The sequence below is a fragment of the Aspergillus wentii genome, assembly GCF_001890725.1.
Source record: "Aspergillus wentii DTO 134E9 unplaced genomic scaffold ASPWEscaffold_4, whole genome shotgun sequence".
NCBI lineage: Eukaryota > Fungi > Ascomycota > Eurotiomycetes > Eurotiales > Aspergillaceae > Aspergillus > Aspergillus wentii.
The window spans coordinates 1,413,308-1,433,792 of NW_024467835.1; the positions used below are offsets into that span (position 1 = coordinate 1,413,308).

The 20,485-nt window shown below is 49.0% G+C and overlaps 5 protein-coding genes across 5 annotated transcripts; 1 reads left to right on the forward strand and 4 right to left on the reverse strand.

The window, feature by feature from the left end:
* Positions 1-828: 828 nt before the first annotated feature.
* Positions 829-4,239, reverse strand: ASPWEDRAFT_51316 (putative 1-phosphatidylinositol-4,5-bisphosphate phosphodiesterase Plc1; the record flags this gene model as incomplete). The annotated part of the gene is made up of 1 exon (XM_040837570.1): positions 829-4,239. The coding sequence occupies one exon, from the start codon at positions 4,237-4,239 to the stop codon at positions 829-831; it is 3,411 nt and encodes a 1,136-aa protein (XP_040688841.1).
* Positions 4,240-13,248: 9,009 nt separating this feature from the next.
* Positions 13,249-14,177, reverse strand: ASPWEDRAFT_40351 (uncharacterized protein). Its single transcript, XM_040835299.1, has 2 exons — positions 14,096-14,177; positions 13,249-14,030 (listed from the first exon to the last, which is right to left on the reverse strand). Exon 2 carries the CDS (start codon positions 13,769-13,771, stop codon positions 13,301-13,303), a length of 471 nt encoding a protein of 156 aa, XP_040688842.1. The 5' UTR covers positions 13,772-14,030; positions 14,096-14,177; the 3' UTR covers positions 13,249-13,300.
* A 318-nt stretch (positions 14,178-14,495) lies between these two features.
* On the forward strand, positions 14,496-15,713 carry ASPWEDRAFT_51317 (putative adenosine deaminase; the record flags this gene model as incomplete). Its single annotated transcript, XM_040837571.1, has 4 exons — positions 14,496-14,552; positions 14,612-14,754; positions 14,809-15,478; positions 15,528-15,713. The coding sequence occupies 4 exons, from the start codon at positions 14,496-14,498 to the stop codon at positions 15,711-15,713; spliced, it is 1,056 nt and encodes a 351-aa protein (XP_040688843.1).
* Positions 15,714-15,753: 40 nt separating this feature from the next.
* ASPWEDRAFT_40354 (uncharacterized protein) lies at positions 15,754-18,892 on the reverse strand. The gene has a single exon (XM_040835300.1). It carries the CDS (start codon positions 18,505-18,507, stop codon positions 15,838-15,840), a length of 2,670 nt encoding a protein of 889 aa, XP_040688844.1. The 5' UTR covers positions 18,508-18,892; the 3' UTR covers positions 15,754-15,837.
* Positions 18,844-20,479, reverse strand: ASPWEDRAFT_59592 (putative cytochrome P450 pisatin demethylase; the record flags this gene model as incomplete). The annotated part of the gene is made up of 2 exons (XM_040838460.1): positions 20,273-20,479; positions 18,844-20,215 (listed from the first exon to the last, which is right to left on the reverse strand). The coding sequence occupies exons 1-2, from the start codon at positions 20,401-20,403 to the stop codon at positions 18,844-18,846; spliced, it is 1,503 nt and encodes a 500-aa protein (XP_040688845.1). The 5' UTR covers positions 20,404-20,479.
* Between the last annotated feature and the right edge of the window lie 6 nt (positions 20,480-20,485).

Sequence of the window (20,485 nt, forward strand, 5' to 3'; positions counted from 1 at the left end):
TATTAAAACAAGGGTCAAAGAACCATAAAGACAGACATGTCTCACGACATAAATAGCGGCTCCCCGGGCCACAACCTGGGTGTCAAGAGCCCAGTAAGCGACAGACAGGAAACGAAGAAACGGAATAATAAAACAAGATATCGCCATGAAAGTAGCACTGGGCCTTTTCCCAAGGTCCCAGGCTCTCCTGTATGCATCCCCGCGCTATGTGTCCGATGATGCAACCATATATCCCTGGTGACTCCCACAAATGCTATCATCCAGTCCGGTTTCGGTATAGAAAAGCAAAAGAAAAGTAAAGAACAAATTCAAATACCAGCATGACCCAACCGTGAAACCGAATTCCATGCTGAAGAGGAAGCAAAAAAAGCAAAAAACATAAAATCAAACAAGGCAGCCATGATCACAAGAGAGATGCATGTAAAAAGGGTATCGCGAGACGGGTATAGCACAGTGCCAGTAAAATCCAGGAGCAAAGTCAACAGAACAGATGACAATGTAAAAGAAACGTCAAAAGAGCGCCTAGAAATCGCATCCTCAATGCCTGGAAGCGGTGATGCACATCCGTTGAGAAATATAGAGCAAATATCAAATGCAAAAAAACTCCACTCAGAGGTAGTTGTGGTTTCTTCCCAATCGTCGCTGGGTAATACGAGAAGCCACAACACGCCAAATGCTCCGAACCATAAAACAAAGAACCAGACAGATGCAATAGAAAATTGAGAAAACGCCGTTGCTTTTTGTTGGCATATTGGTCTGAAATCAGATCAAGATGACGGCATGATGGTTGGAAAATGATAAAGGTAAAGAAGGGCTTTTGGTGACGCCCTATGGAGGAAGCGACGAGGTAGACGCTGTAGAGACGGTCGGAGTCAACACCGGTGAGGTATCCTGCGATTGATCCTTTTCTCTCTCGGTGGACCCAGCGCGTTTGAAAACGGTTTGGCCGATCGTTCGAAGGATGCCTGTTCGCTCGGCTCGAAGTTCCTCACAATCCAATCGTTGGACAAACACGGGATCTTCCTTGGTAATCTTGCAGAACAATGTCGAGAACAAGTACTGGTCGCCACTACCATCGTACAAAGGCAGGTAGCGATATCCCTGAGACAGACTGCTGAGCTTAGCGGTAAAGGTAGCCAGTTGGACACTGTTGTTGTTGCCCGTGCCGTGCCCATCCAAGGAACTCCAAACAACCCAGCGAACAAATACAAGGTCTGGAAATTGGGTCTCCAACGACAGCTTGAATCGATCGTTAAAGTTCGGGCTGTATCCATTGCTCTGCTCGATCTTGGTACGACGACGGTGTGGGGAGCCGATTCCAGATAAGTTGTTGCGCGCTGAGGTATTCATGCCACCTTCACCGAGAACAACGCTTTGGCCCCGGTCATCAGCACTAAACATTTCGATCTCGACATACGGGTTGATGCTGTCATCCGGTCCGAAACTCCGCGGCCGGGGAAGTTGCTGCGCCGAGATCATATCAACCGAGAAACGAACCAACTTTCGCTCCTTGCGTCGCTTTTTCTCCTCATCGAAGGGGTCTGACGCACGAAGACTTTCAGGCTTGAGAATGTAACCGGTCCGGTCGCTTCCTGCGGCAAACATGGCATGGTTCAGTTGCATCCCAATGTCGTATGTTTGCCAGTTCAATGCTGCCATCTGGACACCTCGTCTCCAGAACTTTAGGGGGTCGAAGTTGGAAGACCGCAGGCGGAACCCGGATGGATAGACTCGGGTCAGATACTTCCGGTTATGCTTCTCGAACGAAGACTTGTTTTCGGGGTCGCGGCAGATGCTTTCAAAGGACCGTTCTGCAAACGAGTACACGTGGTTGTACCGTTGGCTTTCAGCAGATGAGAAGCTGTGCCACTTGTATCCTCGGGTGTAGACTCCCAAGTCCGAAAGCGGCTTGGTAATCTTGCTCTTCTGCCTTTTCTTGTCCTTCTTGATTGAAACCATGGCACCATCACTATCCTCAGTGGCACTGCTCATGCTCGTCGCAGTCAGTGACCGTCTGTCCTGTGTCAGTAAAGAGATGATGCCGTCTGGACCGACAGTGGCAGAGTTCGAAAGAGGAGGAAGAGAAGGCACAACCATCTCGGGGACCGAAGGGCGGACGAAGGGGGAGCTTGAGCTGCGCTTCCGACCAGTCGAGAGGAAAGAGCCTGTTGATTCTTGTCGTGGACCAGCTTGGGGCTCATCGCACGTTTTGACTTTGACAAGAATGCGGCCCTTGAGCTCCTCTGGCGATGGGAGAACAAAGCAGTTGGTGAGTAACGGCTCCAGGACAAGCTGGTCCTTGAAGGTATCCTTCATGATTTTAACCATTGCCAGCTGTTGCTCCGGATTGCAGTGTACTTCAAGAGACAAAATCAAAGGGAAGTCGCATGAGACGAATGCATATCGGTTGATGACGGTGATGCAATCCGCAAACAAGACGCTGGTAGTCATGGTCCGTCCGTGCGAAACAATAGGACGACCATCTGCGCCATCCCAACAATCGATCTCAACGCACCGACACCCCTGAGACAGGGCAGTGATGTATGCTTCAGTGCTGGATGCGCCAGCGACCTGTCTTCCCAGAAGGTAGGTGTTGTGCGAGCTGGAGATGAAGTATTCATTCAGCGGTCGATCGAATCTTGACTGGGGAGCACGGGAAGCGTAGACTCCATTCCAGGCTGAGGCCAGGAAGGAGCTAAAGGCATCCAGACTCATTCGAGGGACCTGAACGTCGAGAGGATCCGAAGGAGACTGAGCGCGCGATCTAGACCTCCGAACACACTTTTCGAAAATCGAAGTCCAGTAGGCTTTGTCCGAGTCGACGTCTTCCTTTTGCACATCACGGAGGAAAGCCAGAAATTCATCAAGAGTGAAGCCATCCTTGGGCTCCATAGCACAGTGCTTAAAAATCCCCTCCACATCTTTTCGTGCCTTCAAACGCCTGACAAAGTCCTTGAATTCCGTGAAGTTCAATCTTCCTTTGTTGCCAAGGTCTGCCTTGGAAAACTGAGCCCGTATCATATTCTTCGAGCAGTTGATATGCAAACTGCGGCATATACTTTCAACTGCTCCAAAGTCGAGGCTTTCGACGTCACCAGGCATTAGTCCCTGGGGAAAGAGTCGCGACATCTCGCGGTGCCAGTGAGCCAGCAAAACGGTCTCACTTTGGCCAGAGCCAGCCAAGCCAGCCATCAGACCGATTCTGTATCGCGAAATGTGCTCGAGGGTCGTAGTCCACAGCTCGAGGTCCCGGTTGTTGGGGGCGATGAGGTGCAGGGTCTTGACCGCTCGTCCCTTGGACCGTTCAGAATCTGCAATGACAATTGTAAACCACCGACTTTCGTCCTCTTGCGGAACCTGGTGTTCCTCCCGGTAGTTACGAGCATCGGAGCCAACGCGGATTTCCTTGATATCGTCAATGTAGAATCGTTTTGTCGGGTTTGAGGCATCCCAGTAAACCTTGGCGGAATCGAGATCCAGAAAGAACCGCACGTGCTTCCTGCGTTTGCGAGTAACTTTTTCTAGAATGGTGCCGCGCTGGATGGCCGAATCAGCCTTGGGTGCGATGGTGCTAGGATCCCGGTTGTTCAAGAAACGATTCTCAATGGGGAGACTGGATGCCTCTGGTCTGCACCAGGGGCCCAGAGAGTCGAGGCCTTCGTTGTTTTCGTCTTCATTGCCCGAGTCCAAGGCGCTTTCCCGACCGTTTTGGGTGCCTGTTTTGCTATCACTGCGCCTGCGCATGATCACTGGACCGGAGCTGCGGTCGCGTTTGTCATTCTGAGAGGCGGACTGTCTCCTGCGGGTGAGCTTGTTGGCGGCACCTCGGGAGATTCGGCGCATCAAACCGGCGCCTTTGTTGGGGTTGGGGATAACATAGTCCCCGGAGCCGGAAGCATTCGCATTGCCAGGAACCGCCATCACGGACTCTCCGAGTTCGAGGGGGGCGGGAGCGGTGAGAGGGAAAGACGGTATTCGTCCTCGAAGCGCGTCTGTGGCAGCCTGCAATGGAGTACTTGCGGGACTGGACGCATTGGACGTGTTATGAGCTGGATGTAAGGTATTTGGGGTGGTGGTGAGTGAGGAAGTATAAGAGGCTGAAGGAGGATTGGGAGCGGGAGGGAGGGAGGTGATGACATTGTGTAATTTGGGAGGCCTTGGGGCTGAAGTCGACAGCTTTAAAGTAGTTTGCGCATCGCCATTTAAGGTCGACTGCGATGAGGTAGCGGCGTACGCCATTGCGGCTACCTAGCAGGCGCAGCCCTCGGATGCAAAACGCCGGATATCAAGACCAGAGTCACCTGGACTCTGCGAGGGACGAATGAACGGAGGCGATAGTCAAATAGTCAAGTTATAGCTGAGATGCAATACGAGCCGGAAGAGGGAACGTGTCTGACTGTGTGATGCAAAAGCCACGTCCTTAGCGGGATTGCTCTGTACTTGATCTCTGCATCTTGGCCCGCCTCTGATGCGATGCGGAGAGCCCTGCCGGAGAGCGCTCGCGAGGAGAAAAAATTAAAAAAAAAAAAAAAAAAAATTTAAAAAAAGAGGAAAATAAGACGACGAGAAAGTCCTGTTCCTGATAACAGGTTGCAATGGGCAGTGGTCCTGTGCAACGCTTTGATTTCGCGCGGAGGACCACACACAAATCAATGACCAGTCGTCCTTATTTCTTTTCTTTTTTTTTTTTAATCCTTTCCGATAGTGCTTTGGTATTTTTGTCGCCCGTTCAATCTTTCAATCTTATCAAAAAAAGGAAGGCTGATGTCTTGGGGTCTCAGCAGATGCTGTAATTTTTTTTTTCGGCCCCTGCGTGTTATCTTCCCTAGCTTTTTAAAGCAAATATATCCTTTTTTGATTTTCCTTGACTGAGATTCCTTGTTTCGCTTTATGCACCAAACGGAATTCGCACTCCTTACCCCTCTTTAGGGAGGTAATAAAATAATAATAATAATTGAGGATCGTCCGGTACGTGGGGAAAGCTGTCTGTTCTGCAAGAAAGGGGAGGGGTTGCGGAGACGAGCCAATTGACTGCTCTTGTCGCGAGAGGGGAGAGAATATGTATCTTTTTTGGCAACGACAGGCCACAAGGGAGGGAGTATGCAAGTCAAAAGCCGTGTGCGCTGCGCGTATGCTTGGTTGTCAGCAGAGCAGAAGCAGAGCCCCCTCTCTCTAGGCAGGCAACTAGCAGGTATCGACTATGAATTGGACGGGGACAATAAGCACGGCGTCAGTGGGCGTCACTTTTTTCTTTCTATTTTACTTTTTTTTTTGGTGGGAACAAAAAAAGGGCTGCGTCGTAGTGTCGTCGGAGGGCGAGCAAGTACTAATCGGAGTAACCGTAATAATGCAGGATTGCCTGCCAACACAATGGATGCAGGCGGTCCAAAGGGGAAGGATGAGCAATCGGAGAATGCACCGAGTTGTCGTAGTGCGTTTTTGGATGTCTGGCTGTTGCAGTTCCTGCACGGTTACGTGGTGCGTGGTAAAGGACCTGCAGGTTTGAGGGCAAGTAGATCATGCAACGGGAGGAAGAGGGCGGTAGTTTGAAACACAATCGCGACGTCGAGGGAGGGATGGAGGGAGGAGTAGGACTGCTAAAACAGAAATGAGTCAGGGAGAGTCGAGGGGAAAAATAAAGGATCGTGACGAGCTGAAGTAGCGAGAGTGGAAGAAGGACGTTTGTTCGGGGGGTCGGATGGGGATCACGGAAAAGAAGGGTTTTGGAAGGCTCGATGATTTCGAAAAACCCGATGGAGTTGATGGATTTCGATTGAACGACAGTGGGACTGACGTACTGTATCTGTGTTTCTGTGACAAGACGGTACCAGTACCGTACTGTATGTAATACCGTGGAATGCGATGACGATAAAGGTGTAATGGTGATATAACCTATGGAGCACAGGGGTAGATTCCGGAGGCGTCTGGAAAGTAATAGAATAAGGGTTGAAAAAAATAGATAAAAAATAAGAAACAAATCTTGAGTTTTCTCTAAGGCGAGGAAGAAAAACCTGTTTCCAATTTAATGTAGAAAAAGGAAAGGGAAGGGGGGAAGAGAGGAGAGGAGAGGAGAGAGGGGGGTCCCTACTCCCTATATATTTTAATCTACGGTCAGAGCCCCCAGCAAAGGGATACTATGTAAGAGAATAGGTAGTGAGTTAGCAGATTAAACTGGGCCGTAACTCTTTTGACTGCTTCAAACATTTAGAACTCACTGCCTCTGTGAGCTGTTCAAGCCTGATGGCCCAAGAGAAAAAAACCCCATCACTGCTTGTTGACCACGGCCTACCGACTACGATACCCAAAGAAAAGGTCATAAACCCAAGCTTCACCTTCCCGTCCGGTTGGATTACCATGACTGTTTCAGTCCCAGCCGTCATACCGAAATTACGGCGGTATTGGTCATCCTTTCCCCCCCAGATCTGCCGCGCCTTGGCCGATCATTCCTGGGGTGGATGTCATCAATCGCTAGGTACCTATTCAATAGACAGTCCTTAGTGGGATGTTTCATGATCTGAACGGTGAACAACTGGATATATACATTATGAAAGTAATAGTAGTGAAAAAGGAGATCTACTAAATCGATATTCAGATCATTAATCTCCCAGAACCACAATGATGTGTGCACTTTCGTTTTGGACAGTCGCCTGCCAGGTGGATCCCAACTACTGATCCATAGTTTCTGTAACAAACCGAGCCCTCGTACGGGCGCCCCCACAAAATACTTGGTATGCTCAGGACGTGCCCTACTGGTATTAAATACCAACAATACATACGGTAGTTCCACATAATTATTGATTTTTTGGTTACAGAATTTACCGACATGGTGGTCCCCGGGGAAGATTTGCGGAGTGTCTGTTTTTGAATGCCTCGTTTCGATCCTCTCAATCAATTAATGCATAACTGATTAAACCTTTTTCTTTTGGTTCTTTGTTCTCCTTCATCCCTGTATGTAGTAGTACTCCGTCTCCTCCATGTATTGATTCCTGTCTGTAGGTTAGCCAGGGTTGGGCGATGAACCGACCAACCGAGAAACGCAAGTGCTGTCTCGATGATCAACCCTTCGTCACAGCCAATGTCTGTTCGCCTTTGCCTAGTATTCACCCTGGCAAAATCCATCATGCTATTCCGACAGGATGGAGAATATGAACAACTCACTTAGTTCGGAGTGCTTGACATGGATTAGAAAATGTCGTCGGATGGAAAGGGATTAGCCCCATCTAGTGATACTGCATTGCTCCCAGCATAAACAAGATCTACCCCGGTTTTTTACCCATGTAGATACATAGTATCATTATATGATAGTAGCAACTAGCAAGTTGATAGATATCAATATATCACACTATGAATCAAAAGAAACTTGATATATTGAGCAGACACCGTTACTCTTTACGGCGGTGTACATTGTGGTAATGTATTCCATCTCCTCCGTACTAGTAGATACCCCCCTGTACGTGAAATGTGACTGTGATATTGAAAAAAAAAGGAGATCACAATCGGAGAAAACGCACAGGTGCTGCAGCTCATCCCTATTCGACATCATTGTGGAGAATTTTTCCATCTCCGTAGGGTTCACATTCACTCGGTAGTTAGTGAGCTATCTACCTAGTCGGTTAGGTCGAGTGGGCTTGACTGGAAAATTGAGTCATCCCCGAAAGTCCGCGCGCGCGTCGCGGCGAGGAGTGAGGGGAGTTGAGGCTGGAGACTGGAGAGCAGCTGTGGCAGTGACGGGCGACTGTTACAGCTTATTTACACTTTGGGCCAGCGGGCGGGAAGAAAAGAAGTCAAAGTGCTGGGATCGTCGGCGCAATGGAGCGGTAAGAATGATGAAACCATCAGCTTCAAACACTAGTTGGCAGATCCTTCTTTCTGCCCCTCCTTTGCCATGGGTTGTTTTCCCTCTGTCCCAGAAGAGCGGTCAGCCCTCAGCCACACTCCCTGACGTTCACCGTTGAATCATCTTGATTGCGACATTATTGGGATCGATTTGATCCTCGTGGTAAATCACAATATCACGCTGTAAAAGTGTCAGATACCAGTATTTTAAGGGGGTGGTAATCCTGTCCAAAGAGGAAATCTTCCAGCATGTTTCTTTTTCTCTGCCCTATGAACTCCGACTGCTCTTGGCTTCAGCCCTCGCTTTGTCCACTTTAATCAGACTTGGCGGACTGCTCCCTCCGTAATGATTAATCGTCGACTCATGGAGTGCATTGCCTCTCTCTCACCTAATCATCCAAACATGCGCGCTTTTCTTTTGCAGCATCATGCTGGTCCTACATGTAAGTCTGTGAGACCACGCCTGCGGGGTGCTCCCAACCCCGCACACACACCAGCTGAGCCTTGCGCTGAGTTGGCGATGCCTGCTATCTTATCTTCCTTGTTTCACTGCGACAATTTTCATTCAGCTCATTGACGGTTGAAGTCAAAAAATAAGATAAAATAAAATATGAATCTTTTTTTTTTTTTAAAAAAAAAATAAATAAATGAATAAAACCTGTGGCCAAACCCCGATCCCGGGTTTTCTCCGTGATGGGTCGCTTGGGTCTTGCCCCCATGATGGAAAAGTTGATCAGTCAAACCAACGGTGAATTATTACCCTGTCTGGCAATGCAAGGAGCCTCTTATCAACCGTCATCTTCAAGCTCACAAGGTTGACCTCGGGCACTTCCGGAGTTTCTTACCAGCAATCAGCATCGGAAACTACTCCAGGTCACCTGTCGTTGGAAGGTTCTTTTAGTCTTCCATGACGGTCCATGAGGCCACGCCTGATTAGATGCTGACACTGATTAGATTTGGTGCGCTGGCATTGTCTCACCGAGGCGCGCCCGCTAGCTTGTTCACCGTCGACATAGGCATTTGCGAATGGCAAGCCCTGGGGAGAGGTGCAAATGACTACTCTGTATGTAGCACCAAGTAGATTATTCAGGCGTCAAGACAAGGCGCGAAATCTTGCAAGAATGCACGCAATATTGCACTGATCGAATATCCACCCGAAGCCCTCCATACGTGTCACTCTTATCCGACCGGATCCGTGCGCCCAAATGATGGTATCGCGGCTGTGGCGGGTTTCCAAGGCAGTGCGATAAACTAAAGACAGCTGCTGATATCTGCCAGTGATGGGTGCGATCTTTCATGACGCAAGAAAGAAGTGCTGCACGCCACTTGTTGTATGACAACGAGTCCAGTAGGCGTCAAAAGCGTGTTCATTTTTGGCTTGTCAGAAAACGAGCGACAATCATTCAAGTTGTTAGTTTAGTCCGGGTAGTATCTGACCTAATTAGCTACCTGCCTACCTAAATCCTGTACCTAGGCACAAGTCGCATTTACCCCTCTCGGGTCTCAACCCAAGGACGATGATCGAGCAGAAAACAGTCGGACCCTACGTGAGTACTACTGTACCCCGTAACAGTAACCATGTCGTGAGGCGTTTAAAAAACTGCGATCTCGCGTGCTCAGAAAGGTGGTTGGCTCTGACCGTCTCTCTACCAGTCCTCTTTAAACACCTAGTGTGATCCAAGCAGACTGATGATCGCAGGGCGGCAGAAAGAGGGGGGGAGTATCGGAGAATCGCAGGTTATCGCCAATATTGCCAATCTGATCAATCGTCATTTATTTTGCCGCCTACTCCTCCCTATGCCCACGAGCACCATTCGACCATGCTCTGGCGTGCCACGAAGTCGAGTAGTAGTTTCAGATGCTTCCTGCGATGAGATGATGAGATGAGCCTGTGACCACTGACTGGACGAGCCCGATAGGTAGGTACCGGTTGCTATCATTTCATTAGAAAGCAAGGTATTATTGGCGGTGAGGAATTTCAACGGTTCCTCTCTCTCTCCCTTTTTTTTTTTTTTTTTCTTCCCCTGAAAAAGATGACCCATCAAGGACGGAAGGGAGAGAGACAGAGAAACGAGAGAGAGTGGGAGAGAGGAGGGGTGGCATCATTCAATCATGCTGCTTAGGGCAATGCATGGCGGTGATTGGACGGCTGGGACCTGCCTCGTGGGGTTTGGTTAATTTTCCTTTTTTTCTTTCTCGCTCTTTTTTTTCCCACCGTTTTTTTGTTTTTTTCATGGCCCACTTTTTGACAGCTTCGTTGTTTTGCTGAGGATCTTGCATCCGAGAACTCCTTGCTACGATCACCGCCAGCCTGAACTGCTGATGGGACGAACCCCCCACTTTCTCTCTGTCTTTTTTTTTGCCCTCTCCCCCTCTTCCCCCTCCCCCTATTAATCCTTGCAATACATATGATATTGAGGTTGACCCCTCAGCTGACTCCGGCAGTCCCTGGCGTATTTTCTTCTTCTTTATTATTGTTATTTTTTTTTCTATCCAAAGTACGACAAAAATGTAGAAGAAGAAAAAATAGGATGGATTAGGAATGCCATCTGTGCACCTAATCCATCACTGCCTCTTCCCAATATGGATGGCTAGAAATTATTAACGATGACATCATACACATCAAGTGGGCTTCATCACACACGCGAGAAATTTGAAGCACAATATCAATATTATTTTTATTTAATATTATTTTTATGATGGGAGAAAAAAAAAGTCATTCTCCCGCCATTGTGGTTACTGCATCTGGTGCATTAGCGTGTAATTATGAGTTGATTAGCGCCTGTCGTGTCATTACACCGCCGGTATAAATACTGTAAATACCGTACATCGATACGGACCATACGCAATACCAAAAACGGTTTTGTTCTGGGTTAGTGTCAATATGAGTGGCCACCATGACACGCTCAAGCCCAAAACAATGGGGAAACCGTTCGCAGCTTAAGTACTTAGTAGTTACCAACTCCATCAACTCAGGGGGCAAACGGTTGATGGAGAAAAGAAATCATCCTTATTACATTTCAGTACAGAAAGGAGAAAATAAGAAAAAAAACTAATAGAATATGATCTTCAGGAGACAAGAACCCCTCCATATAAGTTCCATCGACATCACCATCCAGGATCGATTGTCCGATACAGATCATGTAATCATCATAAAATACCCGCTGACTGAGCAGTTCCAACTGGATGGAACGTTGCGTCTCTTTGGCCGGGATGCTCGTCATTTGATATCTGCTACTGCCAAGTAGTGGTAATGATTCTGGGCATTTGGGTATACTTGGGATTGGGCGCCAGATGTCGCCCGCGTTTATATCATCATACCTCAGGTAGTAAGTAGTTTGGCATTTTGTAGCCATGGTTCTTGTAGTGATTGGACCATACTCGGTGTATTTCTTTGTTTTGAGGTAGATGCTATGCTATGCTATGCTATCTGCCTGAGGCATATCTCATCTCCATCTGCCCAGTCCAGCCTGTCTCAGTTGTCTCCTTCGGTGCGTCTTCGATGCTTCCATCCTTCTGTCCAATTGCTTCAAGTCGCACGAAATCCCCTGCAAGGTGTCATTAAGCCTCCCCCCTCACCTCGTCCTATGTTTAACGATGCAGTTTGATGATGCAGAGGACCTTGGCCTCGTTTGCAAAGAATCCACCTCGACAACGTGCGGTGGCTTGTCAGGACCCCAATAGTCCTGCACGACCACTGACAATGCTCTCTGCATTCGCCGACGTCTCTTCCCCCCCCCCTGCATTTTTCCAGTCTTAACTTACGAGCCTCGTGACCTGACCTGGGATCTCCGCTTCTTCTGCGTCTTGTCTGTCCTCCGTCAACATATGGGCTGCCTGAACCCCTCACCAGGTCCCTTTCAAATGAGCTTTTTTTTTTTCTTCCCTAGCTGACTTAATATCGTTGCTATAGGATGCACTTGCATATTAGATGCAACATTATACATACCCTCTCATCGATCCCATCCTCAAGACTATAACGTCTTGAGAAGGCAGCCTTGCCGTTGCTATCTCCGAGTCAGTCCTTACAAATTACAGTCAGCCACAACACTTATAGTCCAAGGATATACATATCAGGCCAATGCAGACCCTGGTCGAAAATTGAGGCTGTAGAGGCCCACCATTTCTGCTGGCCGCCATGCTTAATTCCTCCCCCCAGAAAACCAAAAAAGAACTGACCTCAAAAGCCTGAGCCTTGTGGGAATACGACAAGGCCCCGAAAATCTCACCTCCAATTCTGTAAGATGGTCTCTGCGTCGTGGAATCCACTTCAGCCTCGTCTGCTATTTCACGGTTATATTAAATATATCTCTCTAAAACAGTCGGTACCAAATACTCGTTAATTACGGCGTGACATCTGGAGCAAAGCTTCCAATCAACTGGCTTTGCAGATGATTTGGCGTCATTGGTCCTCTCATGGCGTTTTGGCCATGAATTCAGCTTCGCCTCTTTTTGCCTTCAAAAAGGTTCAAGACGGTCCGCGCCGACAAAAACACGCCACTTCCGGGTTCAGCTGCCATAGTCTTCCGCGGGCAAATGATGGTATTTCCTGGCGTTACACAGTCAATCTGGCACCGGAATAAGCGGTCAATAATTCGATTCGAATCGCATTGTGCTATATTGTGCTCGCTATTAACTTGGATTAATCCTTGATGAACAACTACGTATGTTCCTCAACTCCATTTCGGATCTTCGGCTAAAAATAGCCTTGGCTATATTGACCAGCCCCTCAATAAATGGACCCCAATCAATCTGAATTCCTGGACTGGTGCTACGTGGTTTCTAGAATCCTTCGATAATGAGCCCACAGTGGCTCCATGGCCTTACTGCTCAGGACCCCAGAGGCGTCAGAAATAGAACAAGTCCGGCAATATTTCGTACCGGCGTACATACTTCATAGTGCATCATAGTGCCAGGTTTCCCAACGCCGGACAATTCCAGGACAGGGCATACCTAGCGATGGAAGCCGGCGATTGGTCTTTTGGTGGGATAAGCTACATCCGACTCATGCGATAGGATATGAGGACCAAAAGAGAGACACGGCAGTGACGGCACACAGTCAACCTGGGAGATAATCAATTCGAATTCTGATTCTGCACGCACTGCGCCGCTCTGGAGATGACCGTTTCAATCTGATCCGACTTCCGCAGGATACCGAGTAACCACTGACCATTGATTCGAGTCAATTCTGGATGAGCACATATCGTCCCATAACACGACAGCAGCACGCATATTATTATTCTGCTCAAATTCCCTTGGTTGTACCATGCTGTGAAAGTCAGTTGACGTCGATACTCCCATGCACCCCACCTAAGAGAGCAAAGTACGGAATTCCCAGATCAGGCAATAGTCTACGGAAAACTTCCGGCTTGATATGTGACTCACTACTGTGCACTATACTTTGAAGCAGGATTACTATTGAAGAAATAATAATCATCATTATTATCCTCGGGAGAAAAGGTTTCTATCGTTTTGGGATTTGTCTTGCCACCGTGCCGCCGACTCCACTTTTCATTTGGTCCTGCTTTTTGGAAACACCACAAAGAAATCGGTTCCAAAACCAGAACCGCCCAATATAGACGAAACTGGAGAAAGCAAATCGATTATTCCAAGACATGGCTTTATCGCGTTTCTTGGGCTCTGTATTACCGATGGCAGCCGGTAAGATAGGTATTGTTTGGCTGAGATCTCGTACGCAGTTTTTTACAAGTGCGAAGTACCTAAGTCTCAATTGGCATTCTATGCGAATCAGGTTGTGAAACGCCATGGCCAGTTGTCGAGTCAGTTGACTTGAGATAAGGTTCATCGCACAGATTATACTCCTCGTCATCCGAATCCGCCCACCAACCTTGTCATGGTGTGTTGACAGGATGTCATCCTTAACCTTGAGGTCGATCTGAGTGAGATTGATCGACTGGCAAATCGCAATCGACATCTTTGAGTCATCCGAGAGATTTTCCCATCTGACTGTCTATCTACTGTTCGCATTCGTATTATATCTATGATGGTACGGCAGCCGGCCTAAAACAGCAAATGCTCCAGAAAATTTACCTTGAATCGTTACAGCATCTCTACGATACCAGATGAAGGAGAATGATTGCGTATACCAGTGTTCCGTCTTGCAACAACGGGGCATCTCCAACTCGGTCTATTTAACTTTGCCTCCAGACACGGGAGGGATATGAAGGGTGAAGGTATGTAACAACTCTAGAGAAGAGGTAGGTGGCATGACTTAAAAATATTGAATCTCAATTATTAGTATTGTCTTGTCTGGACCGCGATGTGAATTTACTTGTGGATAAGTATATACATTGGCGTTGGACAGTACTAATCCAGGAATCTACCAGTACTCATAGTTCATACTGCATACTAGGCTATTATATGATAACCATATCAATAAAAAAACCAAAATATCCAATTCTGGCGATGAATCCATCGAACCCAACTGGAAAAGTGTAGATGTCGTCGAGAAAGACGCAGCCTAAGCAAGTCACCTGCATGACTGATCACAATTCACCACCACAACAACACAGAAAAGCCCCTCATCCAACATCTCAATATCCCATCTCCCATCACCATCAATACTCCACGGCTCTTTGAGGAGAAACATATGGATTGAAATAAACTTACTCCTCGTACTCTTAAGCCACTCACTCATCATGGATCTCTCCAAGCCAGTCGACGCAGAATTCACCAAGGCTCTGCCTAAAATCGAGGTATCTGCATCTCCGCCATCAACCCATTTGAAAAGCTATCTGATTTTTATTCCTTCTAGTTACATGCCCATCTCAGCGGTAGTATCAGCCGCCAATGTCTACATGAAATCTGGGTGCGGAAGAAGGAAAAAGACCCGGGGTTCGGTGTCGAAGATCCCTGGGTGGTAATGCCAAAGGGCAAGGTGGATTATTCTCTCCAAACGTATGTCATTCATGATAAGTTATAGTTATAGTTCATCTAACTGGTAATAATCAGCTTCTTCCAAACCTTTGGCAAATTCATCTATCTCCTCTGCAACGATCTGGAAACCCTAGCATACGCAACAAACTCAGTCCTCGAGGACTTCTTCCAAGATGGAGTCCGGTACCTGGAGCTTCGCTCCATACCACGCGCACCCCCAGACTCATCCTTTACCAAGGAAGAATACATTACCACGGTCTTGGACACGTTCGACCAGTTCAAAGCGAGGACTAACAACCAAATGCCCGTCTATCTCATCCTAGGTCTCGACCGCGGCCACAACACCGCCGCCGACGCAATCGACACCATCGATTTAGCAATCAAGTATAAACCCCGCGGCGTCGTCGGGGTCGATGTCTGCGGTAATCCCAGTAAAGGGGACGTATCTATCTTCCGGGACGCATTTGCCAAAGCCAAAGCCAGCGGCCTGGGCGTCACTGTGCATTTTGCCGAAGTTGCTTCCGAGGACTTGCCCAAGGAGCTGGAGACGTTGCTTTCGTTTGAGCCTGATCGGTTGGGTCATGTTATTCATGTCCCGGATGATATTAAGCAGGAGATTGCGCGGCGCAAGCTGGGGTTGGAGTTGTGCATGTCGTGTAATGTACATGCGAAGATGATCAATGGGGGGTTTCTGGATCATCATTTTGGTTACTGGAGGCATGAGGATTGTCCGGTGATTCTCTGTGTAAGTGCTTCTTTGGTTTTCTTGGGTATAAATATACTGACTAAAATAGACGGACGATGTGGGATTCTTTTGTAGTCCCGTTTCGAACGAATATCTTTTGGCTGCACAGCACTTTCAGCTTAGTCGTTCTGATATCCTGAGTATATGCAAAAAGTCGCTCGATGCGATTTTTGGAGGAGAAATAGAGAAGGATCGATTCCGAAAGCTTTTGGATGAATTTGAAGCGACACAGTGAACCTTACTAACGAGCTAGCTATAAAGGACCATGGTGAATTATATAAATGAACATATTAATATATTGGCATATTGGTATCATAAAACTATTTTCTACCCGAGAAGGAGCATATCATGTATCCCAACTAAGCCTGCCATCTGAACTTCCCTTCCTTCAATGTCTTGACAACTCCCAGCGGCATGAATTCACGATTCACCGCTGCCAGACCACCATACCGCTTGACCATCTCGTCGTGGTACAACTCGGCCGTCCACTTCCAGTACGGCGACATATCGCACCAATCAGATGAGATCAGCTTGACAGCCTTGTCATCCATCACCAGCTGATTGCCCCGGAAAGCCGCGGTCTGGTCGATGATAGTCTCATCCGGAATCTTGATAAGATCCGTGTACGCGTCGAGGAGCGCCGCGCTAGTAGATTCCGAGTACCGTGTGAACTCCTCCAGCGACATGAACTCGGACAGGTCATCGTCCGAATCATCGATTGCGCTGGGTTGGCTGGCCCCGTATTTCTCGAAGTTCTCCTTGGCCGCGTGGTACTTGATTTCGTCCTGGATTGCGGCCTTCTGGAGTATCCTCTTGGGGGTCTGCTTGATGTTCTCGCGCATGGACAGGAGGGAAATGTACGGGTTAATGAGTTGCAAACCGCCGAGTTCCACGGGGAAGTAGAAGAATCCCTCGGGCAGGTCGTGGACATTGAACTTGTCTGCAATCACCTTGCGAAGGTAGTCGGTGACGCCGTTGCTGCTCTTGGTGCTGCTGGAGAAGAGGGTACTCTCGATACGGCTGAGAGTCGAGATAGCCATGTCGATGTGGTCCCGTCCAAAGCATATGGCAGGTTTAGAAAAGTTGTTGGTGAAGAAACGCGCGAAGTAGCTGTTCCACGCCTGCACCCAGGCAAAGGTACTGTGGCATGAAGAGAGCTGGTGTTCGAGCTCCTTGATATGAGTATCGACTTGTTCCTGGTCGATGACAAATCGGCCCGCCTCGGAGTCAAGCTTCAAGAAGCCCCAGCGGATCTCACCATTGGGGAGGATGTCAGAATCGGTTTTACCCTTATCCTTCTGTCCCAGTCGCACAGTTCCGGTCTTCTCCTCGTTGAAACGGAGGCCCATCACCTTGGCGAATTCCGTCATGGTGGTCCAGGCCTTACCACACGTTTCGCCGTGGCCCCAGAACCAAAAGTCATCGTGGAGACGGTATAAGAACGCGCCGTTGGTGCCCTGGTTTACTGCGTAGTCCATACAGAAGAGGACAGCCTCTCCGAAGCATTCCGAGAGCGTGTGGCTCATGGGGATTCCACGCTGGCGTGTTTGGACTGCAGCATTGGGGCCATCCTGGGCGAACTTCAGGGGGGTCTGTAAGAATGTCTTGAAGAAGTTGAGCCACTTCTCGGGGACACCAAAGTAGGCCAGTACAGTCAGAATAGTGGTATGCGGAAGAGACGGACCAAAGTACTCAAAGTCGGACCGGACAGCGGTGAATTGGCCATGCTGGGCCGTGTGGATGAGGGATTCGGTGATGAGGAGATGAAGAAGGGAGTGCTTCGTTTCCAAGGGGTTCATACGGGCCTCTTCACCATCGGCATCATCAGCATTGTTGTCGGCGTCGTACTCACGGATACCCTCCTTCACCGACGAAGGCAACTGGGTCATGAAGTAGTCCTTCTTGTACACTTTCTGTCGATGTCCGTTCACGGTGCTTGATCCTGACAGCTTGTTATCGTCCAGGTAGTAGTTGCGACGGTCCTTGTCGCGCTTGGGAATATTCTCACGCAGAGGCGACCAGGCACGACTGTTGAGGAAGTCCACAAACGCAGACCGGAAGGAAACCGCCCAATTGAGGCCAATATACTGGAACATCAGGCCATCAAGCAGATCCTCATCCATGAAGACACGGTACTTGCCGTTCAGCTGGCGACGCATCTCCACGGGAATACCCTCAGGATCCCATCCCCAGTTGTCCAACGAAGCCAGACGCATGTTCAGCACGTCTACAACCTCCTGCGCGACGTCCGTGTTCCGGGTGAACTCTTTCAGGATCACCGTCTTCTCCTTGGTGAGAACATCCGACTTCAACAGCGCCTTGCTCACCCACTCGAGATCCTCGACGCTGATCCAGTCCCGTTGCGCGGCAAATTCGGTGTCGACCGACTTGATCTTCTCCCGTAATTCCTTGAGCGCCTGCTGCGATAGAGTCGTCTTCGCAAACAGACCATCCAGATATCCCTTGATGGTATCTGCATCCACATCCGCCGGAGAAAACACGAGCTTCTCCCACGTCTCGCGTTGTTCGTGCATCTCAGCACGACCAACCTGCTCCGGGCTATCCTCCGACACAGCGTCATCATCAAACGCCCCTAACCACTCCGTCACCAAGTCGCTATAAAATGAAGCATGCTCATGCTTCATCTCCAAAAACCTCAACTCCTGCTCCAACTGCCTTACCCACTCCTTCAAACTCCTCTCCGAAACAGACGAGTCATACCGACTCTGCAGCAGGAACCGGCGGATGTTGACATGTGCAGCGCGCTCAGAGCAGTCCGCGACAAAAGTATTCGAGGACTCTTCCTCATCGTCGAGGTTCTCTTTGTCAAAGGCGTCGTTGGGATCGCCTTTTAAAGCGGTGACGCCTTCGAGGAGAACCTGGGCTTTTGAGCGAAGATCCGCTGCATTGGCAGCTTTGGTGGTGATTTCTTGCTTGCGCTTTTCGAAGATTTTGCGCTGCTTGGAGAGCTCGTCGATCTTGGTGGCGGTGATGGATTTCAGGGTTTGGGGGAGAGCGCTGGTGGCCATGTTGGATGATCTGCAGCGGGATATATATATAAGGTGGGGTTATGGTGATGGTGATGGTGGTGCTTTCCCCGTCTTGGTTGAAGGAAGAGGGGAGTGGAGAGGGGAAGAAGAGCGAATGAAAGAAGAATAGAAACAAAATGGAAAAAGAGCAGATCTGCTCGAATTTATAAAAAAAGAAAAACATACAACTTGGAAGCTAAACAAACAGCGGGCTGTGGGTGGAGACTGTGGATCGCCATGATCTCAGATCTTTTCAGCTGAAGGCTTCAGCTGAACTGCGCCATCCATCCTAACTGAAAAGCTGAACAGAAAAAAAGCCAACTAAAAAGTCAACAATCATCGGATTGACTCATACTCGATCCAACAATCATCATACTGCATCTCCAAAAAACTCTTCCCACTTAACTCTCCCACACTTCTAAACCTCCACTTCTTGACAATCCCCATCACCGCCAGACCGATGACAAGCAATGCCAGGTCCCGTCCCACACAGCCTCGTGAGCCTTTACTAAAGGCTACCAGCCGGGTTTCCATCTCGCGATATTGTGACTCACTAATAGCTCCCACCCATCGTTGTGGTACCCAATCATCTGCGTCGTCGCCCCATATCTCGCGCGATCGACCAAGGACATATGTGTTAGCTGAGATGGTCGTCCCAACAGGTAGCGGAGCGGAGAGGGTAGAGGACAGAGCAGTTTCTGCACCTGGCCTGATTACCCGTGGGAACGCTGTCGGAAAGGCGGCACGGAGGCGAAGCGTCTCTTTGATGACTGCGTTGAGGTGTGGAGGTAGGGTTGTCGATGACGAAGGCGCTGCATTAGCTTCTTTACGGAGCTTGTCCTGCCAGATTTGGCCCTCTCTTGCTCCCAGATGGAATAGTATCGCTGTCACAGCAGCAGCGGTGCTCCCTGGCCCGGCTATAACAAGGTTAGCTGCCTCGGAGAAAATCTCCCTCAGTTCCATGCGATGTGTGTCATCAGAGGGAACCTGAAGCCAATTCTTCACGATCCCAGGTTGCGGTGATTCGGCGGTTTCCTTGTTGCGAGCAAAGATGAGAGACTGGATGGCAGGGAAGAGGGCAGACATGCCGGTCGGAGTACCCTGTTTATTATGAGTTGGTCTGCGTAAGATCGCATTCGCGAGCCGGGTATTCATCAACCATCCGAAAACAGGCCAGAGGGAGAAACTCCATGCCCGTTTTGTCAGAACGCGGAGGACTGAGGTGAGACCTTCCCCAGCCGGAGTGTCGGTGTACGGCTTCTGAGCAGAGAGAGAAGGGCCAAAAATGACCTCCAGCATGGTGTCGAGAGTAAATCGATGAACCAGCGGCGCCATGTTCACTTTTCCTCGATCGTCAAGACCTTGCTCTGCCCGGGACACCAACACATCTATATGTCTGCTGACAATAGCTTCATACCCGGCAACCTTGGTACTGGACAGGGCCGGGCCTAGAATCTTTCGTTTCTTGATTCGATGCGTGGCCTCATCCTTGGTTGAAAAGATGCTCCCGCTGCCGCCGCCACGGCCCCGACCAAAAGTGTAGAAATCCCCTTTCTCGATGGATTTGTGAAAACCGTAGATGGTCTCGAAATCCTCCAGGCTTGAAAATGAAAGCCAGTTGGGAGCGATACGGACTACCCGACCGTATCTTTCATGGAGACGCTGTTCTGTTAGATGGTGATTGCCGTTGAGAAAGCTGAGAAGCCTCCTATATTGATTGCCTGGTTAGTTTTGAGTTCATTTAGAGATGATGTCAGGGACGAACCAGATGTCGGTGAAGCGGGCAAGCCATGGGCCTGGATAGCGGGCGAGAGGGTGGAAGTAGCAGAGGTAAACCACGCGGGCCACCAAAGCTGCGAGAGCACATTGCAAGACGATGGTGAAGACTGTCACCATGACGATACTGAGGATGATGGTGAGAATATAGAAATAGCAGCCATCTTGTCGTGCGAATTAGGATGATGCCAATGATAATCTG

What these genes read in the sequence shown, in the direction of transcription:
- ASPWEDRAFT_40351 (XM_040835299.1), bottom strand. Translation starts at nt 13,771, where the DNA reads ATGTCGATTGCGATTTGCCAGTCGATCAATCTCACTCAGATCGACCTC.
- ASPWEDRAFT_40354 (XM_040835300.1), bottom strand. Translation starts at nt 18,507, where the DNA reads ATGGCCACCAGCGCTCTCCCCCAAACCCTGAAATCCATCACCGCCACC.